Source organism: Conger conger, chromosome 9 (assembly GCF_963514075.1).
Source record: "Conger conger chromosome 9, fConCon1.1, whole genome shotgun sequence".
Taxonomy (NCBI): domain Eukaryota; kingdom Metazoa; phylum Chordata; class Actinopteri; order Anguilliformes; family Congridae; genus Conger; species Conger conger.
Window position 1 is genome coordinate 59,298,431 of NC_083768.1, and position 15,000 is coordinate 59,313,430.

Genomic DNA, 15,000 nt, shown 5'->3' on the forward strand with positions numbered 1-15,000 from the left:
CGAATGTCCCTGTGTGTCGACGGAAACTTTCTGTTTCTTCTTGTCCTTTTTAAACGACAAACCGCAAAAACAAACTGCTTTTTTGGCTCCCCCCCCGTCTCACACTGTCAGACTGCGGCCCAGACATCCTGTGATGCAGGAAGTGGTCACCTGAGTCGCTGCTGGAGGAACCTCCGAAACGAGCCTCTGAGCACCGTGTGACCCGGCGGGACAACGGCCCGGGGCGGGGCGGGCTTAGGGGCGGGGCTTATGGGCGGGGCTTAGGGGTGGGGCTTAGGGGCGGGGCTTAAGGGCGGGGCTTAGGGGCAGGGTTCAGGGGCTCATTTAAACTCCGTCATCTTTCAGGAGTCAGTTTGGTTTTCCAGTTCAAATGTGCGCAGTTTGACTAGTAAACGTGTTGCAAACGGTGTGACATACATTAGTGACAAACAACAAACCCCCACAACAATTACCCCTTGCACATACACTCATATGCTCACACATACGCACACATGCATGCACGCACACACATTCACACACACTCACACACACACACACACACACACAAACACACATGCACACATACACACACACGTGCACACATACACACACACGTGCATGCACGCACACACACTCAGACACACACACACACACAAGCACGTGCACACACGCACACATACACACACACACACACAAGCATGTGCACACACACGCACACATACACACACACATGCATGCACGCACACACACACACACACACACACACACATGCACGCTCACACATTCACAGCCTGGAACATGGGAGTTTATTTCTTTATTTATTTTTAAAAAGTTAAAAATAAAGAGGAGCTGGTTGACTGGGACATGCGTTTAAATGTAAATTAGCGACGCTAATTAGCCGACTTGATTCCATTTGTTTGTGCTGCTCCTGTAATCCTGAAAGTCTCCCAAATCTGCGCACCCCTCCCTGCACACCCCCCTGTCTCCCGCGGGCCGGTTTCAGTGTCCCGCCTCTCAGGGACGTTCCGCTGCCCTGGAATTCGACCCCGTGACCCCCCCGCCCCGCCTGCTGTTCCGCTGGGGAGCGGGAGGAATCCCTGACATCACCGCACAGGGACAGTGCTCAGAGCTCAGACCTGCAGCTGTAACCGCGGGGGGGGGGGGGGGGGGGTTACTGCCCCCTGGTGGCTGGAATGCGTCACTGCAGCAGTGGACGGACCAGGCCTTTGTTCGACTGGACGCTGTCCTTGTGCGTTTGGCAGTTTTGAGTTTTTTTTTCCTGTGGAGCTCCTGAGCATGGCGTTTGGAGGAGGAGAGGAACCCACAGTAAATGCTAATTTGACACACTCCACCGTGAAAGGCGGGAAACCGTAGTGGAAGCTTGCTGGTGCTCTGCTGTGTGTGGCTCTGTCTCCCCCTGCTGGTCGGTCCTGGTAGCACATCGTTCTGTGGCTGCAGAGGGACTGCATGTGTGTGCGACAGTATGGTTTCACAGGCCGAGCTGTGTGGCATCTGAAACGCTGAAGAGCAGCTGTGAGGTCTCTCTGTAGTGCGGCTGTGAGGTCTCTCTGTAGTGCGGCTGTGAGGTCTCTCTGTAGTGCGGCTGTGAGGTCTCTCTGTAGTGCGGCTGTGAGGTCTCTCTGTAGTGCGGCTGTGAGGTCTCTCTGTTGTTAAAATGCTGTGCGATGTCTCCCTGCCCGTGTCTGACCCGCTCTCTCTCTCTCTCTCTCTCTCTCTCTCTCTCTCTCTCTCTCTCTCTCTCTCTCTCTCTCTCTCTCCCTCCCTCTCTCTCTCTCTCTCTCTCTCTCCACAGTGGAGAACCCTGATCACTGTGACTTCACCATCCTGAGGGACATGCTCATCAGGTACGGCATGATCCCACCTGAACACACCGCCCTGAGACACTCACCTGAACACACCGCCCTGAGACACTCAGCTGAACACACCGCCCTGAGACACTCACCTGAACACACCGCCCTGAGACATTCACCTGAACACACCGTCCTGAGACACTCACCTGAACACACCGCCCTGAGACACTCACCGCCCTGAGACACTCACCTGAACACACCGCCCTGAGACACTCACCTTAACACACCGCCCTGAGACACTCACCTGAACACACCGCCCTGAGACACACACCGCCCTGAGAGACTCACCTGAACACATCGCCCTGAGACACTCACCTGAACACACCGCCCTGAGACACTCACCTGAACACACCGCCCTGAGACACTCACCTGAACACACCGCCCTGAGACACTCACCTGAACACACCGCCCTGAGACACTCACCTGAACACACCGCCCTGAGACACTCAGCTGAACACACCGCCCTGAGACACTCACCTGAACACACCGCCCTGAGACATTCACCTGAACACACCGTCCTGAGACACTCACCTGAACACACCGCCCTGAGACACTCACCGCCCTGAGACACTCACCTGAACACACCGCCCTGAGACACTCACCTTAACACACCGCCCTGAGACACTCACCTGAACACACCGCCCTGAGACACTCACCGCCCTGAGACACTCACCTGAACACACCGCCCTGAGACACTCACCTTAACACACCGCCCTGAGAGACTCACCTGAACACACCGCCCTGAGACACTCACCGCCCTGAGACACTCACCTGAACACACCGCCCTGAGACACTCACCTGAACACACCGCCCTGAGACACTCACCTGAACACACCGCCCTGAGACACTCAGCTGAACACACCGCCCTGAGACACTCACCTGAACACACCGCCCTGAGACACTCACCGCCCTGAGACACTCACCTGAACACACCGCCCTGAGACACTCACCTGAACACACCGCCCTGAGACACTCACCGCCCTGAGACACTCACCTGAACACACCGCCCTGAGACACTCACCTGAACACACCGCCCTGAGACACTCACCTGAACACACCGCCCTGAGACACTCAGCTGAACACACCGCCCTGAGACACTCACCGCCCTGAGACACTCACCTGAACACACCGCCCTGAGACACTCACCTGAACACACCGCCCTGAGACACTCACCTGAACACACCGCCCTGAGACACTCACCTGAACACACCGCCCTGAGACATTCACCTGAACACACCGTCCTGAGACACTCACCTGAACACACCGCCCTGAGACACTCACCTGAACACACCGCCCTGAGACACTCACCTGAACACACCGCCCTGAGACACTCACCTGAACACACCGCCCTGAGACACTCACCGCCCTGAGACACTCACCTGAACACACCGCCCTGAGACACACACCGCCCTGAGACACTCACCTGAACACACCGCCGTGAGACACTCACCTGAACACACCGCCCTGAGACACTCACCTGAACACACCGCCCTGAGACACACACCGCCCTGAGAGACTCACCTGAACACATCGCCCTGAGACACTCACCTGAACACACCGCCCTGAGACACTCACCTGAACACACCGCCCTGAGACACTCACCTGAACACACCGCCCTGAGACACTCACCTGAACACACCGCCCTGAGACACTCACCTGAACACACCGCCCTGAGAGACTCACCTGAACACACCGCCCTGAGACACTCACCTGAACACACCGCCCTGAGAGACTCACCTGAACACACCGCCCTGAGACACTCACCTGAACACACCGCCCTGAGACACTCACCGCCCTGAGACACTCACCTGAACACACCGCCCTGAGACACTCACCTTAACACACCGCCCTGAGACACTCACCTGAACACACCGCCCTGAGACACTCACCGCCCTGAGACACTCACCTGAACACACCGCCCTGAGACACTCACCTTAACACACCGCCCTGAGAGACTCACCTGAACACACCGCCCTGAGACACTCACCGCCCTGAGACACTCACCTGAACACACCGCCCTGAGACACTCACCTGAACACACCGCCCTGAGACACTCACCTGAACACACCGCCCTGAGACACTCAGCTGAACACACCGCCCTGAGACACTCACCTGAACACACCGCCCTGAGACACTCACCGCCCTGAGACACTCACCTGAACACACCGCCCTGAGACACTCACCTGAACACACCGCCCTGAGACACTCACCGCCCTGAGACACTCACCTGAACACACCGCCCTGAGACACACACCGCCCTGAGACACTCACCTGAACACACCGCCGTGAGACACTCACCTGAACACACCGCCCTGAGACACTCACCTGAACACACCGCCCTGAGACACACACCGCCCTGAGAGACTCACCTGAACACATCGCCCTGAGACACTCACCTGAACACACCGCCCTGAGACACTCACCTGAACACACCGCCCTGAGACACTCACCTTAACACACCGCCCTGAGACACTCACCTGAACACACCGCCCTGAGACACTCACCTGAACACACCGCCCTGAGACACTCACCTGAACACACCGCCCTGAGACACTCACCGCCCTGAGACACTCACCTGAACACACCGCCCTGAGACACACACCGCCCTGAGACACTCACCTGAACACACCGCCGTGAGACACTCACCTGAACACACCGCCCTGAGACACTCACCTGAACACACCGCCCTGAGACACACACCGCCCTGAGAGACTCACCTGAACACATCGCCCTGAGACATTCACCTGAACACACCGTCCTGAGACACTCACCTGAACACACCGCCCTGAGACACTCACCTGAACACACCGCCCTGAGACACTCACCTGAACACACCGCCCTGAGACACTCACCTTAACACACCGCCCTGAGACACTCACCTGAACACACCGCCCTGAGACACTCACCTGAACACACCGCCCTGAGACACTCACCTGAACACACCGCCCTGAGACACTCACCTGAACACACCGCCCTGAGACACTCACCGCCCTGAGACACTCACCTGAACACACCGCCCTGAGACACACACCGCCCTGAGACACTCACCTGAACACACCGCCGTGAGACACTCACCTGAACACACCGCCCTGAGACACTCACCTGAACACACCGCCCTGAGACACACACCGCCCTGAGAGACTCACCTGAACACATCGCCCTGAGACACTCACCTGAACACACCGCCCTGAGACACTCACCTGAACACACCGCCCTGAGACACTCACCTGAACACACCGCCCTGAGACACTCACCTGAACACACCGCCCTGAGACACTCACCTGAACACACCGCCCTGAGAGACTCACCTGAACACACCGCCCTGAGACACTCACCTGAACACACCGCCCTGAGAGACTCACCTGAACACACCGCCCTGAGACACTCACCTGAACACACCGCCCTGAGACACTCACCTGAACACACCGCCCTGAGAGACTCACCTGAACACACCGCCATGTTCTGCGCCCCGTGAGGCAGGTGTGCAATGGCCGCCATTTTACCGTCCTGTCCGGGGAAACTCACAGAAACTCACAGAAAAGACAGCTGATCTTTGTCCGAGTGAAGTCAGTGTAGCTTTGGTTTGTACATTCAAAATGTACTGGTTTTTACGTTCATTTTCACTTTAACCAGAAGCCGTCAGTCTGCGGAGAGAGAGCGTTCCGTTCTGAACGCAGTGTGCCTCGAGTGTGATTTCCGTTTTCCAAAAGTATCCCTAAAAGCAGATTGAGAACCAGTCCCTGCGGCTGCCCTGGCCTGTGTGGAGTCTGGGCACGGCAGCTCGCTGTAACTCCTCTCTCCCACCGGGGGGCGCTGCCGTGCCTCTCTCTCTCTCCAGGACCCACATGCAGGATCTGAAGGACGTGACCAACAACTTCCACTACGAGAACTACCGCAGCCGGAAGCTCGCTGCGGTGACCTGCAACGGCGTCGACAACAACAAGAGCAAGGGTCAGCTGACCAAGTGAGTCCCGCCCCCCGCCCGGCCACGGTCCAATCACACGCCCGTGCTCAGCCAGCTCCAGCAGCCGGAGCCCAGAACCGCACTGGACAGCCAGGGGCAGCCTGTCGCCTAGCAACTAAGGTGCCTGTAGCCCAATGTCTAAGGGGCCTGTACCCTAGTGCCTAAGGTGCCTGTAGCCTAGTGACTAAGGTGCCTGTAGCCTAGCGACTAAGGTGCCTGTAGCCTAGCGACTAAGGTGCCTGTAGCCTAGCGACTAAGGTGTCTGTAGTCTAGTGGCTAAAGTGCCTGTAGCCTAGCGACTAAGGTGCCTATCGCCTAGCGGCTAAAGTGCCTGTCGCCTAGCGGCTAAAGTGCCTGTAGCCTAGCGACTAAGGAAGGTTGGAGGTGGAGAAAAGCCCTGAACGTCACATTGCTCCCGGGTGCCAAACTGTGGCTTCCCTCTGCTTCCAACTAACTAGGACGGGTCAAAGGCATCTTATAGTTATGTTCTGAGCTGCAGCTCAGACAAGCTACCAGCACTAGCTGGCTGACCAGCTCATGCCCAGTGAGACCAGCTTTATGACCAGCTCATACCCAGTGAGACCAGCTTTATGACCAGCTCATACCCAGTGAGACCAGCTTTATGACCAGCTCATACCCAGTGAGACCAGCTTTATGACCAGCTCATACCCAGTGAGACCAGCTTTATGACCAGCTCATACCCAGTGAGACCAGCTTTATGACCAGCTCATACCCAGTGAGACCAGCTTTATGACCAGCTCATACCCAGTGAGACCAGCTTTATGACCAGCTCATAACCAGTGAGACCAGCTTTATGACCAGCTCATACCCAGTGAGACCAGCTTTATGACCAGCTCATACCCAATGAGACCAGCTTTATGACCAGCTCATACCCAGCTAGACCAGCTTTATGACCAGCTCATACCCAGTGAGACCAGCTTTATGACCAGCTCATACCCAGTGAGACCAGCTTTATGACCAGCTCATACCCAGCTAGACCAGCTTTATGACCAGCTCATACCCAGCTAGACCAGCTTTATGACCAGCTCATACCCAACTAGACCAGCTTTATGACCAGCTCATACCCAGTGAGACCAGCTTTATGACCAGCTTGAAAATTAACGAGGGGTAAACTGTCCTGTGTATTTGACCCATCCTGGTTACACTCACGCTCGAAACACAGACAGTGTGTAGTTGTTGTCACTCTTAGCTGAACTGCTTAGACCTCCATAGTGCTCAGGGTCCAGCTGGCCCCCCTCGAACCCAACGGCTAACGGCTAACTCCCTCCTCTCATTCTGTCTTTTTATATTTTATTTCTTTTTTTGTGTTGTTTTTTTTTTTCTTTCAGTTAATAACCCCACTTTTTTAGATAGCTGCATGCTGAATGCTGCATGCTAAGTGTGTGTGTGTTTCTGTTTTTTAGATTTGACACAAGTGAAGGCATGTAAGTGTCATTTTCAGTTCCTAACTTAAAACCTACCTGACTTACCTTTCCGTGCCCCCCCCCACCACCACCCTGCTCCTGAGCTCTCCCAGGATGAGTGTGTGTTGTGTGTCGTGTGTGTGTGTGTGTGTGTGTGTGTGTGTGTGTGGGGGTGTGGGTGTGGGTGTGTGTGATCTTTTATCTCCATGCCTTTGTAAAGTGCAGTGAAGCGACAGGGTTGTTGTTGATGACATATGTAAATGGTGGACAGAGAACCTGAGAAGGTCAAAGGTCACTAATGCACCAACTCTGACCTGTGTGTGTTTTTTCTGTGCCTACGTGTATGTGTTTACGTGTGTGTTTCTGTGTGCGTGTGTGTGCGTGTGTGTATGTGCGTGTGTGTATGCAGGAGTCCCCTGGCGCAGATGGAGGAGGAGAGAAGGGATCACGTGACGAAGATGAAGAAGATGGAGATGGAGATGGAGCAGGTGTTTGAGATGAAGGTCAAAGAGAAGATCCAGAAGCTGAAAGACTCAGAGGCTGAGGTGCACAACACCGCCCCCTGTCTGTGACATATTTTACGACAGCAGACGTGTTCAACACAGCGAATGTTCGCAGCGAACAGGGTTTAGAAACTATCTTCTGGAAATAACTTTACGTGTCTCTCAAGATAGTTAAAGCTGTCCCCCAAGGCTCCATTTTGGGACCTTAATTGTTTTCCGTTTTTATAAAAGGAGGAAAAGGAGGAAAAGGTGCGCTCGTATGCGGATGACGTTATCGGATTCGTTTATACGCACAGCCCCACATTGGCCCAGGCTGTTCAGGAGCTTCGGACTCAGTGTCTACAGTCTGTTCAGACTCAGTGTCTACAGTCTGTTCAGACTAAGTTCATGGTCTTCTGAAAAGCATGCACTCAGTCTCTCAATGATCTGTGCATTTCAACCTCAGCCCTCGAATGGGTGTCCTCTTTTTTGGGAGTCTGGATTGACGAATAGCTATCTTTTAATATCCATATAACTAAACTCATTAGAGAGCATATAGTTAAACTTGGTTTGAAGTCAGAGTGAAGTCCTGCTGCACTTTACTGCAGACCCCTGTGTGATGCGGGCGGCAGTATCTGCAGTGGGGTTATACTGACCCCTGTGTGTGTGACAGTGTATCTGCAGTAGGGTTATACTGACCCCTGTGTGTGAGAGTGTATCTGCAGTAGGGTTATACTGACCCCTGTGTGTGTGACAGTGTATCTGCAGTAGGGTTATACTGACCCCTGTGTGTGTGGCAGTGTATCTGCAGTAGGGTTATACTGACCCCTGTGTGTGTGTGACAGTGTATCTGCAGTAGGGTTATACTGACCCCTGTGTGTGTGGCAGTGTATCTGCAGTAGGGTTATACTGACCCCTGTGTGTGTGGCAGTGTATCTGCAGTGGGGTTATACTGACCCCTGTGTGTGTGAGAGTGTATCTGCAGTAGGGTTATACTGACCCCTGTGTGTGTGGCAGTGTATCTGCAGTGGGGTTATACTGACCCCTGTGTGTGTGAGAGTGTATCTGCAGTAGGGTTATACTGACCCCTGTGTGTGTGTGACAGTGTATCTGCAGTAGGGTTATACTGACCCCTGTGTGTGTGGCAGTGTATCTGCAGTGGGGTTATACTGACCCCTGTGTGTGTGACAGTGTATCTGCAGTAGGGTTATACTGACCCCTGTGTGTGTGAGAGTGTATCTGCAGTGGGGTTATACTGACCCCTGTGTGTGAGAGTGTATCTGCAGTAGGGTTATACTGACCCCTGTGTGTGTGAGAGTGTATCTGCAGTGGGGTTATACTGACCCCTGTGTGTGAGAGTGTATCTGCAGTAGGGTTATACTGACCCCTGTGTGTGTGAGAGTGTATCTGCAGTGGGGTTATACTGACCCCTGTGTGTGTGAGAGTGTATCTGCAGTGGGGTTATACTGACCCCTGTGTGTGAGAGTGTATCTGCAGTAGGGTTATACTGACCCCTGTGTGTGTGGCAGTGTATCTGCAGTGGGGTTATACTGACCCCTGTGTGTGACAGTGTATCTGCAGTGGGGTTATACTGACCCCTGTGTGTGTGGCAGTGTATCTGCAGTGGGGTTATACTGACCCCTGTGTGTGTGGCAGTGTATCTGCAGTGGGGTTATACTGACCCCTGTGTGTGTGTGAGAGTGTATCTGCAGTGGGGTTATACTGACCCCTGTGTGTGTGTGAGTGTATCTGCAGTGGGGTTATACTGACCCCTGTGTGTGAGAGTGTATCTGCAGTGGGGTTATACTGACCCCTGTGTGTGTGAGAGTGTATCTGCAGTGGGGTTATACTGACCCCTGTGTGTGAGAGTGTATCTGCAGTGGGGTTATACTGACCCCTGTGTGTGTGAGAGTGTATCTGCAGTGGGGTTATACTGACCCCTGTGTGTGTGAGAGTGTATCTGCAGTGGGGTTATACTGACCCCTGTGTGTGTGAGAGTGTATCTGCAGTGGGGTTATACTGACCCCTGTGTGTGCCCTGCGGTACTGCAGCTGCAGCGGCGTCATGAGCAGATGAAGAAGGGCCTGGAGGCGCAGCACAAGGAGCTGGAGGAGAAGAGGAGGCAGTTTGAGGAGGAGAAGAGCGGCTGGGAGGCGCAGCAGCGGCTGCTGGAGCAGCAGAAACTCGACGCCTCCAGGTACCCCACACCTCACCTGAACACCTCACCTGAACACCTCACCTGAACACCACACACACACACATACACACACACACACACACACACGCACACACACACACATACACACACGGTGCCCACAACGGACATCTGAACATGTGAACGTATTTCAATCGCCCCTGGCCTGGAGTTCTGTGGCCAGACGGTTTTAAATTTAAACTCTCCCTAACGGGGTTCTTATCTGCTTCTGCTGGGAAGCTTACACACGAGTCTGAGTCAGCAGCCAGCACTCTCAGAGACTCTGTGACTCCTCTGTGACTCCTCTGTGACTCCTCTGTGACTCATACCGCTGGATTCCTGAGCGGGGCTGCAGTGATGGGTCTTCTCTGGGTCTTTCTCTCTTCTGTTAAATACTCATAAACGGTTCTGCCCTCAAACCGTGGAGACACACACTCACACACACACAGGGAGGCCATTTTGTGTTGTGTGTTCTGTAAACATGGCTGCCACTGCCCTGGTGGCATGCTCGGGAGAGGTCACTCACGTTTTGGGAAATTTTAACTTGTGACTTTCAGAAACCTTGTTTGAAGCTGGGTCTATATCTTTGGTTAATTAATCTTTGGTTAATTTAAAGTATGTTTTTTTGTTTTGTTTTTTTTCCTTCTCTTAACTCTACTATTGCCACCCTCTCCCTCTGCATCTCCCCCCCTCCCTCTCTCTCTCCCCCTCTCTCCCCCTCTCCCTCTCTCTCTCCCCCTCTCCCTCTCTCTCTTCCCCTCCCTCCCTCTCTCTCAGGACTCTGGAAAAGAACAAGAAAAAGAAGATCTTTTCATAAAGGCGCTCAGGACCACCACGCCATCATGTGCCATTTTCCCAGCCGGGGTTTTCATTGCTCTGTTTTTGACCAATAGCGTATGTCCTGTTTGACTTAACACTGCTTGCATGTGGGAGGGGCCAGAGCAGGACTGAGGATGCGATTGGTGGGGAGGCGTGAGTATCTGCTAAAAGGGGGCGGTGCCCAGCTATACTCCGCCCAGTCATCCTGTTTCTAAGCAACTGTCTCACCGTACAGTCCAGCGATTTATACTGAGAACCTTTTCTGTGCTGAGCGAGCACCTTCTATTCACTGCTCTCTGCCTTTCTCTCTGACACACACACACACACACACACACACTCACACACACATCTTACAGGCTCAAACGCTCCTCAGACTTTTTATAATTAATAACAGTTTTTTATTGCTCCACCCTTAAAAAAAACATAATAAAATAAAAATGTACACTTTCTCCCCATGTATTGTAATTTAAATTATCTAGCCATGGAGTGGCATGTATAACTCTTTATTCATGTAACGTTTCCTTTAGGTTATTATAATTATTATTTGTATTTTTGTTATTTTGTTGTCTTTCATATATTGGCCCTGCTATTGGGTTTTGTATGCTAGAAACTCTGCGGGGGAAGGGGGGGTGTGTCTGTGTGCTGAGCCGTGCCATTGGGCAGAGGGAGCGGGTGGGCGGGGCCTGCGGCTGTCAGGCCCCTCCCTCTTTCAGGCTGCACTGTGGAGCCGCCGCGTTTAGCTTCGTTTATAAACCGCTCTTTTCTATTTACGTTTTTTTCCCTTCGTTTTTTTTTGTTTGTTTGATTGTATTGTACAAATTCACATAATAAACTTGTGATGAAACTTCAAGGGCAGGAGTTGTTCTGTAAAAGGAGGCGGGGTTTTCAGGGGGCAGTGATGAGGATGAAGTGTTCCGTGCGTTCTTCAGAAGCTTCTTCCTGAGGGACAGTGGTGCGGTCAGTCAGTCAGTCAGTCAATCAATCAGTCAATCAAACAATCAGTCAATCAATCAGTCAGTCAGTCAGTCAATCAGTCAGTCAATCAATCAATCAATCAAACAATCAGTCAATCAGTGAGTCAGTCAATCAATCAATCAGTCAGTCAGTCAATCAGTGAGTCAGTCAGAGAATCAGTCAGTCAATCAGTCAGTCAGTCAATCAATCAGTCAATCAGTCAATCAGTCAATCAAACAATCAGTCAGTCAATCAGTCAGTCAATCAATCAGTCAGTCAATCAGTGAGTCAGTCAATCAGTCAGACAATCAGTCAGTCAGTCAATCAATCGATCAGTCAATCAGTCAGACAATCAATCGATCAGTCAATCAGTCAGTCAGTCAGTCAGTCATTCAATGAATCTATCATATCAATCAATCAAATGATGCTGTTTATATGAAGTGTATGAAAAATAGGTTATGTATGTGTGAGTAAACTGTTTAAAATAAAAAACAAGCTCTTGCTTCTCATTGTCAGAAGCAGCAGCTATGCTGACTGTCTTTAGACCAGAACAGTCAATCATGCATCTGAGCAATACTAATACTATTTTCCTGTCCATGGGGGGCCAATTTTGGCTCTTCAACATAAATCGCCTGGACAGCCAATCAGATTTCAGGAAATGAATCTTCGATGAGGACCTTGATGAGCAGAAACAGGTGTGTTGGTCCTGGAGCATCACCTGCAGCTCTTTGGTGTTGAGACTGGACGCACTGCTCTGGGGCTGCTGTCGAGACTGGAGTTTTATGGGTGTAATGATGTTTATGACCAGTAGGGGGCTGTAGAGGACCGGTTACTCCAGCCCAACCTCCAGCCGTGTGAAAAGTAAAATCCACCACATTATGGAGACACACACTCACACACTCACACTCACTCTCACACACACACCCACACACACTCTCACACACACACCCACACACACTCTCACACACACACTCACACTCACTCACACACACGCACATTCACTTACACACACACACACTCACACACACTCACACACACACACACACCCTGCTCGTCTCCACTGTGTCCCAGCTCCCGGTCTCCCCCTCCATCACTGACGGTGGGGCTCTTTGGAAACAAAGGCAGAGGGGGACACTGACTCTCTCCCTGACGCGCTGAATGGGAGCTCTGAGTTAAGGGAGACTGTGGCCCACAGCCCTGCCGTAGATTACACCTCCCTGACCACCGGGCTCCAGGGCGGAGGCGCCTTAACCGTCTCCAGCTGATTAAAGCTCTTCTGATTCCCTCCAGAAAGATGCGCAATGTAAGATATAATCCATAACTGTGGACTTGAGTCTCAGACCTTATAATCTGTAGTGTGCCTACAGATTCAATGTAACGTATAAAATATAGAATGTAAGCCTTTCAACTTCTCTCTCTCTCTCTCGCTCTCTGGTGATGTTGTGGGATACTCTTTCTCTCCCTCATCTCTTGCTTTCTCTCTCTCTCTCTCTCTCTCTCGTTGTAGACTCTCTGTTTGATCGCTACACAGAAACAGGACCTCTGGCTTCCTGCCTCCTTGTGCCGCAGGTTATGGTGGGGGGGGGGGGGGGGGGGGTTGGTGTAGAGACAAGCCATATTTAGGGAACAGGGCTAATATTTATAGAACAGGCCCATTGTCTAGCAAACATGAGCAATATTTAGCTAACATTACCTATATTGCCCCCCCCCCCCCCCAAACACAGCCCCCACCACCCCTAACACAGGGCCCCTCCCATCACCCTGTGCACTGGCTGCTCTGAGCATTTCGACAGGGAGAGAGAGCTCCTAATTCATTACAGATTAACCCACTAATCACAAAGAACAGGGAACGTTTCACATTTAAAAGAGAAACACCGATGAGGGATGGCCTTTGCGCGTGCGCCTAACCTCGTGACAGTGCAGTTGTATGTCTGTGGAAAGTAGTTGCGTTTGGTGAAAGACTTTCTCTTTGCCTTTCTTTCTTAATCTATAACCTTTACTCTTGTAACCTATAATTATGAATACACAATACGCATTGTGTCACATATGCGTGCACATAGCAATGGACTGTTACACTGACATTTAAGCTCACGGGAAGGAGGCCGGGGGCATCGGAATATGAACCCCAGAGAAAAATACTGTTTGGACCAAACGCGCATAGAACGGAAGACATTAGCCTTCACCTGGCAACGAGGACGGGCCTGACCGGCGCTTCCCCGAGAGAATCCGCGAAGACGCAAACAGCTTTCGGGTTTGTCGTCAAGGAAGGACCTATGTAATTATGTAGCGGTGAGCCTCTGAGATTAAATAGCTTTGTACAATCTCGGGTTCTTGGGTTGGATTTTAGTTTACGGAGTTTAATCCCTGCATTTAGCAATATTACTTTAAGATCATAATCGGCTTTCCCTTTGTCCTCGCTTTTCAGAACACACACGGTGATCCGTTGGCGCAGTAAAAATGACTAATTTCACTTAATGTGCAGTTTTAAGATCTCCGCGTAGGCCCATGACGTTGAAAACTAAACTACAAAAAAAAAAAAAAAAAACAGCTTGCTGATTCATCCTACTTTGGCAGGTCATCAAATAGCGCTTGCTGTTTAATGCTTGTGCCCTAAACCAGATAGGCTACTTTAATGATTATTATTTATTTCTTAGGTTTCCCGACCTACACTCGTCACACCTCATAGAGATGCTGTTAACAACCATTGTTTCCCAGATGTCTAAGCAATATCGAAAATCAAAAGATATAAGCTAAATATTTTAATCAAACATCGACAGTTGAAAATTCCCGGATTGCTTTAATTTACAAAATCTAAAAAAATCCTATAGGCTATTATTCTGAACGGAAATGTCCATTATTCTGTGGGACGCTGCATCATTTATCAAATGTGTGGAGCTGTATCGCGTTTTTAATATCAAATGAAATAGGCTATAATCACGTTGCAATCATCCGCTTTTCGGTCCGGACATGTGTGATTGGTCAGGGCCGCCCGAAGCCCCGCCCCTTGGCGCTGGGGAGACGGGCTTGTGTGGGTGAGTGGTGCGCGTAGCAGTCTACTGAAAGGTGGCTGGGAACCGTCTGGACTACTTACTTTCGCCTGGATATCAACGGAGCTGGAGCAGGGACACGCGCAGGGAGGTTTATCGGGAATTAAAAGAGCCAAATCCGGTGGACGACGGGGATTTGCATTCGTAAAGATTAACTCAGACCGCTGATAGTTTACCGCGCACCTGTCAGTCGTGCTGTCAAAATGTAGCTCGTCGTTGTGTTTGTTTAATTTATATTGCTGTCACGTTTGGGATCCGCTTTTGCA

The 15,000-nt window shown here is 51.7% G+C and overlaps 2 protein-coding genes across 5 annotated transcripts in view; both read left to right on the plus strand.

Annotated features, from left to right (window-relative positions):
* LOC133136545 (septin-7) overlaps positions 1–11,577 on the plus strand; it is a 22,156-nt gene extending 10,579 nt beyond the window's left edge. The window contains exons 8-13 of one of the 2 annotated variants that reach the window (XM_061254129.1): positions 1,793–1,844; positions 5,689–5,814; positions 7,239–7,259; positions 7,648–7,783; positions 9,772–9,917; positions 10,692–11,577. In XM_061254129.1, the coding sequence (XP_061110113.1) occupies positions 1,793–1,844; positions 5,689–5,814; positions 7,239–7,259; positions 7,648–7,783; positions 9,772–9,917; positions 10,692–10,731 (521 nt within the window). In that variant the 3' untranslated portion in view covers positions 10,732–11,577. The remainder of the gene's footprint in view (positions 1–1,792; positions 1,845–5,688; positions 5,815–7,238; positions 7,260–7,647; positions 7,784–9,771; positions 9,918–10,691) is intronic. The other variant, XM_061254130.1, reaches the window with a different exon arrangement.
* Positions 11,578–13,592: 2,015 nt separating this feature from the next.
* LOC133137829 (endonuclease/exonuclease/phosphatase family domain-containing protein 1-like) overlaps positions 13,593–15,000 on the plus strand; it is a 17,329-nt gene continuing 15,921 nt past the window's right edge. The window contains exon 1 of one of the 3 annotated variants that reach the window (XM_061256198.1): positions 13,593–13,976. The gene's annotated coding sequence lies outside the window, so the exon portion shown is untranslated. Of the gene's footprint in view, positions 13,977–14,559 lie in introns of those variants that run through there. The other 2 variants (XM_061256199.1, XM_061256197.1) reach the window with 2 other exon arrangements.